The following is a 14,681-nucleotide window of genomic DNA, read 5'->3' as shown; positions in this document are numbered from 1 at the left end:
TGATTAAATGGAATGTCTGTCAAAAGACCTACTATGCTGAAGATGCATGAGGGTCCCTTGACTTACCAATTCTCCTCTAAGTTAATAAATGAATTGGCAGACGGAGTAGATGTATTCATAATACTTACGAGTTCTAGATCTTGTCCTTAGGTAAGATTGGCCACTTTTAATATATACTTGTATTTGTCCTCTGAGATTCTTTAAAATTTAAGAAGGCAAAATGGTTATAATTTATTGAACATCTATATATAGTGCTAGTTTTCATTTAATCCTTACAGCTCCCTGAGGTGCACATTATTGGATATTATTCTCATCCCATTTAGCAGAGAAAAGAAATATGAAATCTTCAGTATGTGTGAGATATTTGTGCCTGCACTTATTTTTGCATAGCCTTCCTGCAAATGCATGGCCTTTAAGTCAAATGTGTGGCATCCTCTATGCAGGGGAGTTTCAGTGATAGTTCGAATGGCAGCTTCCTGTCTTACGCTCACCAATATTTCTAAGATATGTTGAACAGTCCACTGGATTCTTATGTCTGCATTCATATAAATCATTATGTGTTCTACCATATGTTTTGGTGATAAATTACTGACAAGTAGAAATGCCTATATTTCTATGAGCTCAAATTAGTATCAATTCTCTATCTCCTCCATTTCCTTTAGAATCCATTAAAAAATCAATTGAATTGTTTTCATCATAATAAATGAACTAAGATTGCGTCTCCTTTAAAGAGTAACAGTTCAAAAGAGCACAGAGTCACTAGTTATTCAAAGATCTTGCAATGGCCATATTTCCTATGCAGAAACAAGGAAACACTTTATAATTCTATATGCCGTCTAAGTCCCTAAACTCCCTTGGCAATAACGCACATTTACATTATCATTTCCAAGAAGACTTTGTTGTTCATTCTCCCTTCTTTCAATTACTTACTCATAATGGAAGAATTTAAAAATGGACCTAGTTCTATCCAAAACCAAAGCAAATTGATATGTCAAGTGGCATAGCTGATGTGCCTTGGGATGAACATTACCTCCTTTTATTGAACTTAAAAATTACTTTCTCTGGTAATTGCAGTGAATAAATAAATCTTTAAAAGTTCATTGCACTTCTTATTTCAGTTATAAGGTTATCTATAGCTGTACATCAAAATGTATCAAAAACAAAAAATAGGCTCACAAATATACCACACACCAAAAAATGAGTAAATATAAGATAAATTTGTTAAAAATTCCCCTAATTCCCAAGGCTGTTAGACATTTTAGAAGGTACAATAACTGTTTAGTAACGATGTCAATTTATTAAGTGGTCTTAGAGGCAGACAGCATTTTAGTATAGCTTGCCATAGTGCTTGATTTTCAAAGGCTCATAAACTGGAAATATCCACTTCATTAGATTCCAACCTAACTGACTCAAAAGATTTTTATATTTCACATACCAAATTACCACCTAGTTTCCACGATGCTTTCATAGTGTGGCTTTTTTTTTTTTTTTTTTTTTTTTTTGAGACCGAGTCTCGCCGTGTCGCCCCAGGCTGGAGTGCAGTGGCGCAATCTCAGCTCACTGCAACCTCTTCCTCCCAGGTTCAAGCAATTCTCCTGCCTCAGCCTCCCAAGTAGCTGGGACTACAGGCGCGTACCACCACGCCTGGCGTGCCACAACACCCAGCTAATTTTTTGTATTTTTAGTAGAGATGGGGTTTCACTCTGTTAGCTGGATGGTCTTGATCTCCTGACCTCATGATCCACCTTCCTCAGCCTCCCAAAGTGCTGGGATTACTGGTGTGAGTCACTGCACCCAGCCGCCATTTTTAATGTGACTATATAAACACTAGGCATTTATATCAAGTCTATTACTATATGCATATCAACATTCTCAGGAATCCAAAGATATGATACTGATACATAAACTTATTCAAAATTAAAGAGCACCCAGGCCAGGCGCAGTGGCCATGCTTGTAATCCCAGCACTTTGGGAGGCAGAGGCAACAGGATCACTTGAGGCCAGGAGTTTGACACCAGCCTGGCCAACATAGCAAGACCCTGTCTCTACCAAAAAAATAAGAAATATATTTAAAATCTTTTAAGAAAAAAATGTTATTTAAAAAAGAACATCCAGTGATTCAAAATGTCCCCTAAATTGGTTTTAAGTTTCCACCTTGGACTAGTTTTTAGGACACTAAAGATCTGCAACCTGGTAGTATTTATTTTCTATAAAGATGGAGACTTTCAATCAGCTCCATAATAAGTAAATAATTATATGGAGACGTTGCTTTAAAGCTGTTAAGTAGGCACATCAAGTTTTGTTAAAACTGAATGTTCTTTTGTTCCTATATATTAAGGTAACTTTCATGTCAATCTAAGTTGCATTGAGATAACAAAATATCTTGAGTGTTCTAACTTTTATCTTTTTTGATGTAAAATATTTTAACTATTTTAAATTCTCTTTGAGTACCTTATACCTTTAAACGTGTTTTAACAGAATAATTTTCATTGCTTTAACTTTGCAATTATTCCCTATAGTTAAAGAGTAATGATTTACAGCAGGAATCCAATCAGTAAGTCACCATAAGTTCAACAAACATGCCTTGACCACCCATGCACGGGTCAGGCAGGAGGCTCAGTGCTATGGTGAGGGGTGGGGGGAGTTGGGGGACTGGCCCCCATACCAACAAAAGTTTAGTTGTGGGGAGCCAAGATATGAACACAAACTCCTTCAAAGCAGGAAATAAGCACTATGAGAGTTCAAAGTAGAAAAAAAATGTTCACTTATGGAGGGAGTAAACAAAGGAAATGTAATACTTGAACACGTAGAATCTAGGAAGTGATGTTGACAGCTGGCCAATGAGGCGGGTAGAAAGGACTCAAGGCATTTGAGTAGAGCGGTTTGTATAGGAATGTAGAAAAAGAAAGGGCAGAATAAGATTAAGCATGAAGAGGACTTGAAATGTCTGTTTAAGTTGGCTTAGCTGTTGCTCCATAGATAAGAGGATTCTGCATGGTTTTGGGCTAAGTGAAGCCAGTGTTTGAGGAAAAGTTTACTGAATCTGGTGTGCAAAATCAACTGCATGTATGTGTAGGAAGGTATACATGCACATATATACAATTATGCATTGTTATACTTTCTTAGTATTTCAGGGGTTTCCTTTCAGTGGAGTTTTTTTTTTCATAAAAGGAAAAATATTAAGTTAAGGAGGCTAGTTCAGGGGGCCACTATAATAGCTCAGGGAAAGAACTATAAGGCGACTGAGGATGCTGGCAGTAAGACAGCTAGTTCCAGTACCAAGATTTTGTGAATAAAGGAGCAACAGGATAATTTTTCTTGACACTTGATTAGTTCAATACATTAATTCTTTGGGAGGTTTTTTGTAACTCAATTTTACATAGGCAGCAGTTAGTACTTATAGCAGCTAATAAATGGATAAATTTGTGTCATTCAACTATGACACTGAAACTGATCAACTTAGTTGATACATGTACTATTGTTACATGGAGGGGATAGGAGGGGGAGGATAGTAAATCTGCCTAAAGACAAAACCTGATTTTTTTGAAATCTTTTTCTCTACAATGTCTTCAGGATATATTCTTTGTTTCCATTTTATTGTTTCTAGCATTTTGATATTATTGAAATCTAGCAGGGGATGTTATTAGTATCTTTTTTATTTTATAAAATATGTATCAATTTGACGTCTTTGTATCAGTATTTTAGCACAGATGCTATTTCTTTTTGATTATACATATCTGATGAAATTCATGTCTTTTCCTTTGAGATATTTTATTATACATTTTCTAATGATGAACCTATGAAATTATCTTGTTTTAAAGTTTACATTTTACAGGTGCTAGTATAATATGCCTAAGTATAATGCCTATTATACTAGGTAAAACATCATTTTACACCTTACTAGCATATTGATGATTGATAATGAAGATTATACTGCTCAGAACAAAATTACCCTTTCCCCCTCTCTTACCCTAACTCAAGTTCATGTCATATTGATCTTTATGTTGGAATCACATCACATGACATTATGTGCATTTTATATCTTCATGGAATTAGGGAGAAAAGGCTTTGGGACCATGAGGAAACTCAGTGAATTTGAAAAATACTGATAGGCTCACTCTCATAAACCACATGTTAATGCCACATATGGATATGTTGTCACTCAGGTCAGAGCGTGAGAATATGATCCTTTCAGTGATGTTATAGCTCACGATCCTTTTTAAAGGACCATGCCAAAACATTAACAGCTATCACTACTAGTATTGTACAGTTTCCTACAGGATCCTGAAATCCATCTTCAGTATTTTTATCAGCTTCACACACAGCATATATGTATAAATGTGTGTATGTACATATGTGGGGGAATCCATACATACATATTTACAATTATACATTTGGTTACACTTTCTTAGTATTTTATGACCTCTTTTCAGTGGAGTGTCTCTTTCCTAAGGCCATGTTTATAAAATATAACCCAGATGCTTATGGTTTGGGGAAGACAAGAGAATCCAACATTCTGAGAAAAACTGACCTCCTTATTTTGTCTCATGGGACTGCATGAACTAGGAATGTCAAGCTGATCCAGCTAACAGTCTGTTTCTTTGTTTTTAGTTTCTAAGCTTTAAATGAGAATGTTTGCTAAAGGAACCAAATTATTTTTCCTACTTGTTAAAGATATATTTAAATAAGGCAATGGGTATCGAGCACACTTCTCAAATGAAAGGTACCCAAGTAAATATTTTCAGGAAGCATTCAAGAATAAAATTAAAATTTAATTTGCTTTTGCTATGAATCAAGAGAATTTCACATATTTTCTGGTTCAGAGCTCACTCATGAAAAGACAGGGATTTCTTCAAGGCCAAAGGCAGTGAGTATAGGTCCCAGCCTTTAGTTCCTCTGACCCTGGGTGGTAATGTGAACATGACCTATTAACCCTGAAAATTTTCAAATAAATATCAGACTAACTTAGGACCTAGAATAGATTGCACGTTCAATGATGGGACTTACATGCTCTTTTTCCTTTCCCTCCCTGCCTCTATCCTGTTTGATTTTAACAGCACTCGCAAACAAAATTACATGATGAATTTTTCACGACAACATGGGCTCAGGCACTTCTACAACAGAAGACGAAGGTCACTTAGGCGATACCCATGAAGAATCAAAAAGTTTATTTTTTTTCTTCCAACATGTGATGTGTTGCTCTCCATTCTTTTAAATCTCGCACTACATCTGATATCAGGAAATATCTGTGAAGGACTTGGTGATTTACCTGAAAGCCCTTCTCAAGACCGAGTGTACACCACTTTCCCACACTGTGAACTAATGACAAGTGACTTATTTGCTCATAAGTAAATGTCTTCATGTTGATGTGTCCATGAAAGTTGTGATCTGTTGTAATATCGGTTACAGTGGCAGTATTGACAATAAGAAACAGTTTAACAGAAAAAATGGAGTTTAAGAACAAAAAATTTAAGAGATTTTATGTTTAAAATGGCATTGAGCACAGTATTTAACATTCTTGGTCACAAAGCTATTTAAGTGGACTGTATTTCAGCTATGTCTCATGTTTTATATGATTAAATTATCATTGTTTGTCCTTTATGTATTCTCTTCTACAATATAACACATTGAAACTGTATTTACTTGTTATGTTGTAATATTTTGCTGCTGAATTTGGGGCTACTTATATTCTGCAGAAAATTAATTGAAATACCTATTCAAGAAGATAGTTGTAAAGATATTGTATCTCCTTTAATATACTCCTTAAAAATGTATGTTGGTTTAGCGTTGTTTTGTGGATAAGAAAAATGCTTGACCTTGAAATATTTTCTACTTTAAATTGTGGATGAAGACCCTATCTCCCACAAATAAGTTCCCATTTCCTTGTCTAAAGATTTTCTTAAGTGTTCTGAGGCTGATTTACTAACAGTAACTGCCATTTTGTGTCTGTGATAACAGAGTGATTTGTAAAACAGTGGTTGTTTTTTCATTGTGTTTTCTTCGTGGATTGTTTTATCTGCGGGTCATATTCATACCTTCTGATGAAGTTGTACAACACCAGCAACATTATAATGGCCCTGTAGCTCTGAACGCTATTTGTGTAACTGAAAGGTTGCACTCTAGGGTGAACCAAGCTAAAAGCCCATGCTTAAATAAAAATTATGTCCAAAAGCCATTGAAGTTCATTGGTCGTCATTCATTTTTAATTAAATTTTATGTAAGATTTGCAAGCCTGGTCAGTTTGGAAGTTATGATGTCAAATATTTGCACCAGTTTTTTGTTTCATCATTGACAATAGCAATTATGAAGCCACACTTTCAATTTAGCCATTTTTCTGCTAATTACTCTGTAATTACACTAAGAAAAGTCAATAGATAATGACTTCACTCCTGAGAATTTTGTTAGCTGCTAACGCTTGTCTCATCATAAGCACTCGTGTTCATTGAGTAAATATTTATTGAGTGTTTGCTATGGTCCAGGCACTGTGCTAAGTGTTGAGGATAAAATGGTGATTGAAACATTTTCCCTTCTTGATTTTAACATCTACAAAATAAAAAGTGTGTTAATATCATTGATTTTTTTTTTTTTTAACTTTCAAGAGGAGGAAAAAAAAAAGAAAAAAACGTTAAAACTAGAGGTTTCAGCAATGGCAAACTTTCTCAATACTTTTGACCCCTCTAATGCTGAACCTAAATACTCCTACAATGAATGAATTAATATTTTAAAGAACAAATACACCCACTGGAGGACAGCACCTTTTAAGACACTTAAATGTCAAAGAAATAACTGACTTCAGAGGATTCTTCCTACCATGGCCCACTTGAGTCATTTTGTGTATGCAGCCCTCCATCAAATATCTATTAAGGGATACCATGTACCAAGCACGGGCAAGGGCACTAAAGATGGAATAGTGAACAAAAGGAGACACAATCTCTCTCTGCACTAAGGAAAGTCACAGTTAGTGGAGGAGGAAGATATTTACTAATAATCACATAAATAAATGGATAACTGGGTAAATACCTCATTAAGCACTAAATATTCTTTTGATAAGCATCTATTAAACATCTACCATACTAATGTACATTATTTGGGAAACTACCATGAATGAAGCATGGTTCTGTTTCTCAATGTGTAGTCTAGACAGAAACTCAGAAATACCAACTAATACATACAATACTAAGAAGAAGGTGCTGCCATAGACATGTATTTTGGGTCTAATAGGCACATATAAACATCCAGACTGGGCAACATAGTGAGACCCTGTCTCTACCAAAAAAAAACCTTAAAATTAGCTGAGTGTGGTGGCATGCACTGTGGTCCCAGGTACTCAGGAGGCTGAGGTGGGAGGATCTGGCCTCAACCGAGCCCTGGTTGAGGCTGCAGTAAGCTGTGATCACACCACTGCACTCCAGCCTGGGTGACAGAGCAAGATCCTGTCTCAAAGAAAAGTAAAAAATAAAAAATTTGCAAGTGATATCATACTTAGTGATGAAAAACTGGATGCTTTCTCCCTAAATTCAGGAACAAAACAAGATATTTCCTTTTACCACTTCTGCTCAACCTTGTCCTAAAAATTCTAGCCAGAGCAATAAGGTTAGAAAAAGAAATAAAAGGCATCCAGATTCAAAAGTAACACGTCAAACTGTCTTTATTGGGAAACAACATGATTATGTGCATAGAAAAGCCCATGGAATCTATGAAAAGCTACTAGAACTAATAATTGGGTTTTGTAAGATTACAGGATACAGAATCAATATACAAAGATCAATTGTTCTTCATTGTTGAGGGAAATGCAAATTAGTATAACCATTATGAAAAATGGTATAAATGTTCCTCAAAAAACTAAAAATAGAACTATCATATGACCAAGAATACCACTTCTGGGTATATATCGAAAGGAACTAAAATCAGTATGTCAAAGGGATATCTGCACTCCCATGTTCACTGTAGCACTATTCACACAATAGCCAAAATACGGAATCAACCCAGATGTCCATCAATGGATAAATGGATAAAGAAAATGTGAGCCTAGGTGCAGTGACTCATGCCTGTAATCCCAGTACTTTGGGAGGCCTAGGCGGGCAGATCACTTGAGGCCAGGAGTTCGAGACCAGCCTGACCAACACAGCGAAACCTCGTCTCTACTAAAACGACAAAAATTAGCTGGGCATGGGGGTGTGTGCCTGTGATCCCAGCTACTTATGAGGCTGAGGCACAAGAATCACTTAATTCCAGGAGGTGGAGGTTGCGGTGAACCAAGATGGCACCACTACACTCCAGCCTGAGTGACAGAGCTAGCCTCTGTCCCCCCAAAAAAGTAAATGTGGTATATATACACAATTGAATACTATTTAGCCTTAAAAACAAAGGGAATCCTGCCATTTGTGACAGCTTTTGGATGAATCTGGAGAAAATTATGCTAAGTGAAATAAGCCAGGCATAGAAAGACAAACATTGCATGATCTCACTTACATGTGAAATCTAATTAAGCTGAACCTCCTACAAGTCAAAAGTAGAGCAATGGTTACCAGAGGCTGGGGCTAGGGATGGGGGTGGGGAGGGAGGGAATGGAGAGTTGTTGATCAAAGGATACAAAATTTCAAATAGACAAGAAGAATAAGTTTTGAGATCTGTTGCACAGCAAAGTGACTATAGTCAATAATAATTTATTGTATATTTCAAAACATTAGTAAATTCCCGATGTCTTACTATGAAAAATGATAGGCAAGTGAGGTGAAGGATATGTTAATTAGTTTGATTTAATCCTGCCACATTGTACACATATATCAAAACATTGTACCCCATAAATGTGTACAATTATGATTTGTCAATCAAAAACAATAAAAAAAAGTTTTAAAAGATCAATTACAACTTTGTGCAATGGCAGTATCATAGCCAGTGGGATTTATCCAAAGCACAATTATTGCTAGTTGAAAAGATCATTGTATTTCTATATACTAGCAATGAACAAATGTTTTTTAAAACTCTTCTTAAACATTAATTTATATTAAGTGTGAGCCAAGGTAATAGGACAAGTTATTAATAATTAAAATGACAAACCAGGCATGGTGGCTCACATCTATATCCCAGCACTTTTTAGGAGGCTGAGGCAGGAGGATAGCTTGAGCCCAAGAATTTGAGACCAACCTGGGCAACATAGCAAAACCTTGTCTTTACTAAAACTACAAAAAATTAGCTAGGCATGGTGGCAGCATGCGCCTGTAGTCCCAGCTACTCAGGAGGCTGAGGTGGGAGAATCACCTGAGCCTGGGAAGCAAGGCTGCAGTGAGCCGATCTTGTGCCACTGCATTCCAGCCTGGGTGATGAGAGTGAGACTCTCCCTTAAGAAAAAAAAAAGTTTTAAAAATTCATGATAGTGGTTACCTCAGTTAGGGGAATAAGATCAGAGAAGTGTATGCAGAAGATCTCAGCTCTATTAAAATGTTTTATTCCTTTTTTAAAAAGTCAGAATAAAATAGAATAATGTTAAGGTTTAAATGAATTGTGTGCCTACAAAATTATTTATTGTATTATTCTCTATTCTCATGTGAAGATCTAAATATAGCAAAAAAATAAGGAGAATGTATCAAGCTGACTTAGTGGGAAGATATATTCTAAAAATAAAAGTATGTGCAAAATCGCAAAGTCAGGAACTAGCTTGGCTCCTCAGGGGAGACGCAGAGCATTGGATTTGAGGGGCTTACAAGAAGCAGCCTGAAAAGGTGGGGAGGGGCTGGTGTTGCAGGAGTGAGAGATGGGCAGTAATTTCTCATACTAACAAAATTCAGCTTTAATCAGGAGGCATTTACTGGAAGTTATTGGAGGGTTTTAAACAGACGACTTTTGATCAGATCACTCTGGCCAAGGTGTGGAGAATGGCTGGAGTGAGTGAAGAAGAGAAGGTGGGAGACTAGAATTTATAGGTAGTCCTGAGATAACAGCTAAGGAATATTTTTAAATTGACGAGAATTTTGCTAAGGATTCATACTTATCCACAGTAACTACAAACTCCTCACCTACAAAATATAATAATAAAGACAAAAAGTAACTATGCATGTATGTATTGTTCAGGAAAAAAAATCAGCTGTTATTAAAAGAATTCCATTTCAGAAGTGAGAGGGTTTGTCATGATTACTGTTTCTTCCATGTAGTCCTTTGGGTGTTTATTATAAATAAATGGTTACAGTTGGTTTTTTTGTTTTGTTTTTAATAATCCAACATGGCTGTAAACCGATGCTGCCTTTATAGACATGGGAGACCATGCAATGACAATGGGAGTGTCTGCCACTCTCCAGTGGCCCTATTACCATATCCCAGCACCTGGATCCCCTGTCCCAGAATTCATGCCAGTGCAGCTAAGAAGGAGAAGATAATGTCTGGAAAATATAACTTTTCATGGAGAGAGTACTGGTAGAATAATATATGGAGATATGTAAGTGAATAATAAAAAGGCACAGAAATGTGTGTAAGAAATATTGCCTCATAAATCTAGAAACAGTAAACTAACTTATATCAAAGTTATTACAATACCCCCTTAATGTTACTAACCATAGAAAGCAGACACAATGAGACAAGTCAGACATTTTTAACACCTCTACAATCACCTTAACAGAAACTAAACAGCTCCCTTAAAGGCTAAAGAAGAAACTCAATCACTATTAATTCTAACACAATTTCTTTCATATTGATACTTTAAGCAATTTCAAGTTGGTTCTTTGCTCTGCCTCTAAATTTCCTAACTGTAACAAATACTTACTTTCTAGCACCTTCTGTGTGTTGAGCTTGATAAAACACCAGAGAAGGAAAGCTGTCTTTTGGCCTCTCTACCTAAGACACACCCTGATACGGTTTGGCTGTGCCCACACCCAAATCTCATCTTGAATTGTAACTCCCACAATTCCCACGTGTTGTGGGAGGACCTGGGAGGCAATTGAATCATGGGGGCGGGTCTTTCCCATGCTATTCTTGTGACAGTAAATTTGTCTCTTGAGATTTGATGTAAAAGGGGATTTTCCCTGCACAAGCTCTCTTCTCTTGTCTGCCGCCATGTGAGACGTGCCTTTCACCTTCCACCGTGATTGTGAGGCCTCCCCAGCCACATGGAACTGTAAGTCCAATAAATCACTTTCTTTTGTAAATTGCCCAGTCTTGGTATGTCTTTATCGGCAGCATAAAAATGGACTAATACATACCTTCATGCAACCAGAAATCTGTTCAAATTCCCACATCACGAAAACCAGCTTTCATCCCCAGTCCTACAGATTAACCAACTCTCATAATGGAGAGAGAAAAGGTAGGCATTTACTTACAGTGGTAGGCATTTACATATCTCACAAAAAATTGTTAGTATAATTAATGATTACATAAATAATATAACTGTAACTTGTCCCTGAGGGATTTACATTTTAGTAAGTAGTGTTAAACTTCCAGAACTGTTTCCAGATCCAAAAGAATGAGTTTTTAATGGAGAGACTTTGGGTATTTAGGTAACTGAGGAGGGTATTTAGGTAATTGAGGTAGTTATTTTAGCAAAATAGCTTTGTCAATTGCCATGGCAACTGAAGTCTTCCATTTGGATGGATCAGACACTGAGTTGCTAATCCGGTGACACAAGTTCCAGGGCCCACCTTCCTGTAAGACTTTGACCTACAGGTTAGTCCACTAGATCTGTTTCAAACTCAGTGCACACAAACGCTCAGCATTTGATAGTTTAAATACCTTCGATGGCACATCTGCCCTGCCCTGCTCATGCTGGCCTGGTAGGCGAGCTTCTAAAACCAAAAAAATAGACCTGATTCTCAGCTGAAAGAGATATTAAGGAGCTGCCTAAGCCAGAGATAATGTGTTAGTTACACCTATTCCTTGGGTGACACTCTCACCCCAAGTCATTATTACCTCCCATGCTGCTTGGGATTGGGGCAGATCCAGGTTTTGATGGGCTAACTTACACAATTTGGTAGAATCTCTGTAAGGAAAAAAAAAACCTCAATATGAGAAATACAAAATTAGGTACAAAAGTGCATATTTAAAATAAGAAAAGATATCGCAACATGTTACAAATTTATAAATATTGAAAAATTGACAAATTTCATAAATACTATCTGGAACTGCCAGACTTCATCAAGAAAAGATGGACCAGTAACCAAAGATGTCTGGTAGGCCGAGGTTGGCTAATCACTTGAGGTCAGGAGTTTGAGAGCAGCCTGGCCAACATGGTGAAACCCCGTCTGTACTGAAAAAAAAAAAATTACCCCAGCATGGTGACGGGTGCCTGTAGTCCCAGCTACTCGGAAGGCTGAGGCATGAGAATCGCTTGAACCCGGGAAGCGGAGGTTGCAGTGAGCCAAGATTGCGCCACTGCACTCCAGCTTGGGTGACAGAGTGAGACCCTGTCTCAAAAAGAAAAAAGAAAAAGAAACCAAAGAACCAAAGATGTCATCCAATATACATATAAAATAGGTAATTTTACACACCTGATGAACTCCCTATTATTTATTTGAAGAACTAATAACTAGAAGTTTCTGAATTTGAAAGGATCTATAAATCTACAGATTTAAAAAGCTCAGCAAACTTCAAGCAGGATAAACACAAACCTTTTTAAAATTTGGCCTCCCTGGAGGCGGCACCACTTTCTAATTCTCATAACATCTAGTAATGGCCTTGCCCTTTCCTTCTTCTGGTTTTCCACCTACTGTTCTCTTTGTATTTTCTCAGTCTACTTGTTGATAATAATTACTACAGTAGCCAGCATTTGGTCCCCTGCTGCATCCATTCTGGTCCTTTCCGATCCATTTTGCAAGCACTGATGTGGTGGATCTTTTCAAAATGCAAATACAATCATGTCATCTCCTGTTCAACCTCTTCAAAGAGTTCACATTGACCCGGCACAATGGGTTATGCCTGAAATCTCAGCACTTTGGGAGGCTGGGGTAGGCAAATCACCTGAGGTCAGGAGTTTGAGACCAGCCTGGCCAATATGGTGAAACTCCGTCTCTACTAAAAATACAAAAATTAGCCAGGCATGATGGCAGGTGCCTGTAATCCCAGCTACTCGGGAGACTGAGGCAGGAGAATCACTTGAACCTGGAAGGCAGAGTTTGCAGTGAGCAGAGAACTGGCCCTGCCTTCCTCTCCAGCTGTATCTTATGCCAATCTACCCTTTGTGCTCCATCCACCTGGGCCTTCTTCAGGCTTGTTTCTGTCTTTCCAATGTGCCATGCCACTTGCACTTACAGGGTGTTTGCAGGTGCTAGCTCCTCACCCTACCTCCACCCCTTTATCTAATTGACTCCTAATGTTTGACACCCCACCCCCCACCACTTCCTGATTTGGATTGAGTTTTTCCATTTAAATATGCTCATACTTCTGGATTTTTTTTGCCTTTAGAGCATTTATCCAAGTTGGTAGTTAGTGTTATCAGTGTGATTATCTAACCAAACTCTGGCCTCTCCTCCACTGTTAGTCTGTAAATTCCATGTGAGCAACTTACTAGTGCAGTCTCAATGCCTGCCACATGTTGTTTGAAAAATTAGCAGTTATTAAAATAATAAATGAACCCATAAGTATTTACAAAATTTTATATTATGCTATTTATTAGCTTTACATTCTTCGGCTAGTCAGTTAATATTAGCCTGTCTGTAATACCAGAGGAATGATAGCCACTCATGAAACTATAAGAATTAAGTAAAAATATATGTGTGTCCCTTAAAAAATAAGCAGTTCTTTCTCTAAGCAAAAACAATGCTTTCAAGACAAAATACAAATGAGAAATTGAGAGTATATTTGTAACACATATCATAGATAAAAAGCAAATATTCCTAATATACAAAGATCTTTTAAATTGAAGGTAAAAATAGACCAAAAATTATGTAGAAAAATGAGCAAAAGATATGAATAGATAATTCAGGAAAATCATACAAAAAATGGCCCTTCGACATATGAAAGGTGTGCAACATCACTCATTATAATAGAAGTGTAAAGTAAGCCCCACTGAGATACAACTTCTAACCCATCAAATTGGCAAAATTCAAAAGCTTGACAATATAAGCTTGAAGAGGCTGTGAAACATTGGCCTTCTCATACCTTGCTGGTAGGAATGCAAAATGACATAAGCCCTGAGGAGAGGATTATAGCAATAGCTAAGAAAACTACATATGCATTTACCTTTTGACCCACCAAACACTTGATCCCACTTCTAGGAATTTATCCTAAAGCTACACCTCCAAAAATATGAAAATGTACATGCACAAAGTTATTAATTGTAGCATTATTTGTAACCACAAAATATTGTAAGCTACATAACTATCCAAACATAGGAGAGTATTTCAACACACTGTGCTACATATATGCAATGTACTACTGTGTAGCTATTTAAAAAAAAAGGAGGAAGATCTCTGTGACATAACGTGGAGTGATTTCCATAGATACTGTTAAGTGGAAAGAGCTAAGTGTAGAAGAATATATGAAGAATGCCACTTTTGTGTAAGAAAGAAGGGGAGGCTGGGCGCAGTGGCTCACACCTGTAATCCTAGCACTTTACGAGGCTTAGGAGGGAGGATCGCTTGAGCCCAGGAATTAAAGGCTGCAGTGAGCCATAAGAGTGCCACGCACTCCAATCTGGGTGACAGAGAGAGACTTATGTCTCAAAAAAAGAAAAGGAAGGAGGTGGCTGACAAGATGGC

At 37.1% G+C, this 14,681-nt stretch overlaps 1 protein-coding gene and 1 pseudogene across 1 annotated transcript in view; both read left to right on the top strand.

The window, feature by feature from the left end:
• Positions 1-6,210, top strand: part of RELN (reelin) — a 521,559-nt gene extending 515,349 nt beyond the window's left edge. Inside the window, exon 64 of the mRNA XM_024250358.2 lies at positions 5,058-6,210. Coding sequence (XP_024106126.2) covers positions 5,058-5,154 — 97 coding nt within the window. The 3' untranslated portion in view covers positions 5,155-6,210. The remainder of the gene's footprint in view (positions 1-5,057) is intronic.
• Positions 6,211-8,869: 2,659 nt separating this feature from the next.
• On the top strand, positions 8,870-8,997 carry LOC129060764 (U4 spliceosomal RNA; annotated as a pseudogene).
• Positions 8,998-14,681: the final 5,684 nt, after the last annotated feature.

Source organism: Pongo abelii, chromosome 6, assembly GCF_028885655.2.
Source record: "Pongo abelii isolate AG06213 chromosome 6, NHGRI_mPonAbe1-v2.0_pri, whole genome shotgun sequence".
NCBI classification, from domain to species: domain Eukaryota; kingdom Metazoa; phylum Chordata; class Mammalia; order Primates; family Hominidae; genus Pongo; species Pongo abelii.
Note: the sequence above shows the minus strand (reverse complement) of the source record. Positions and strands in the feature narration are given on the sequence as shown.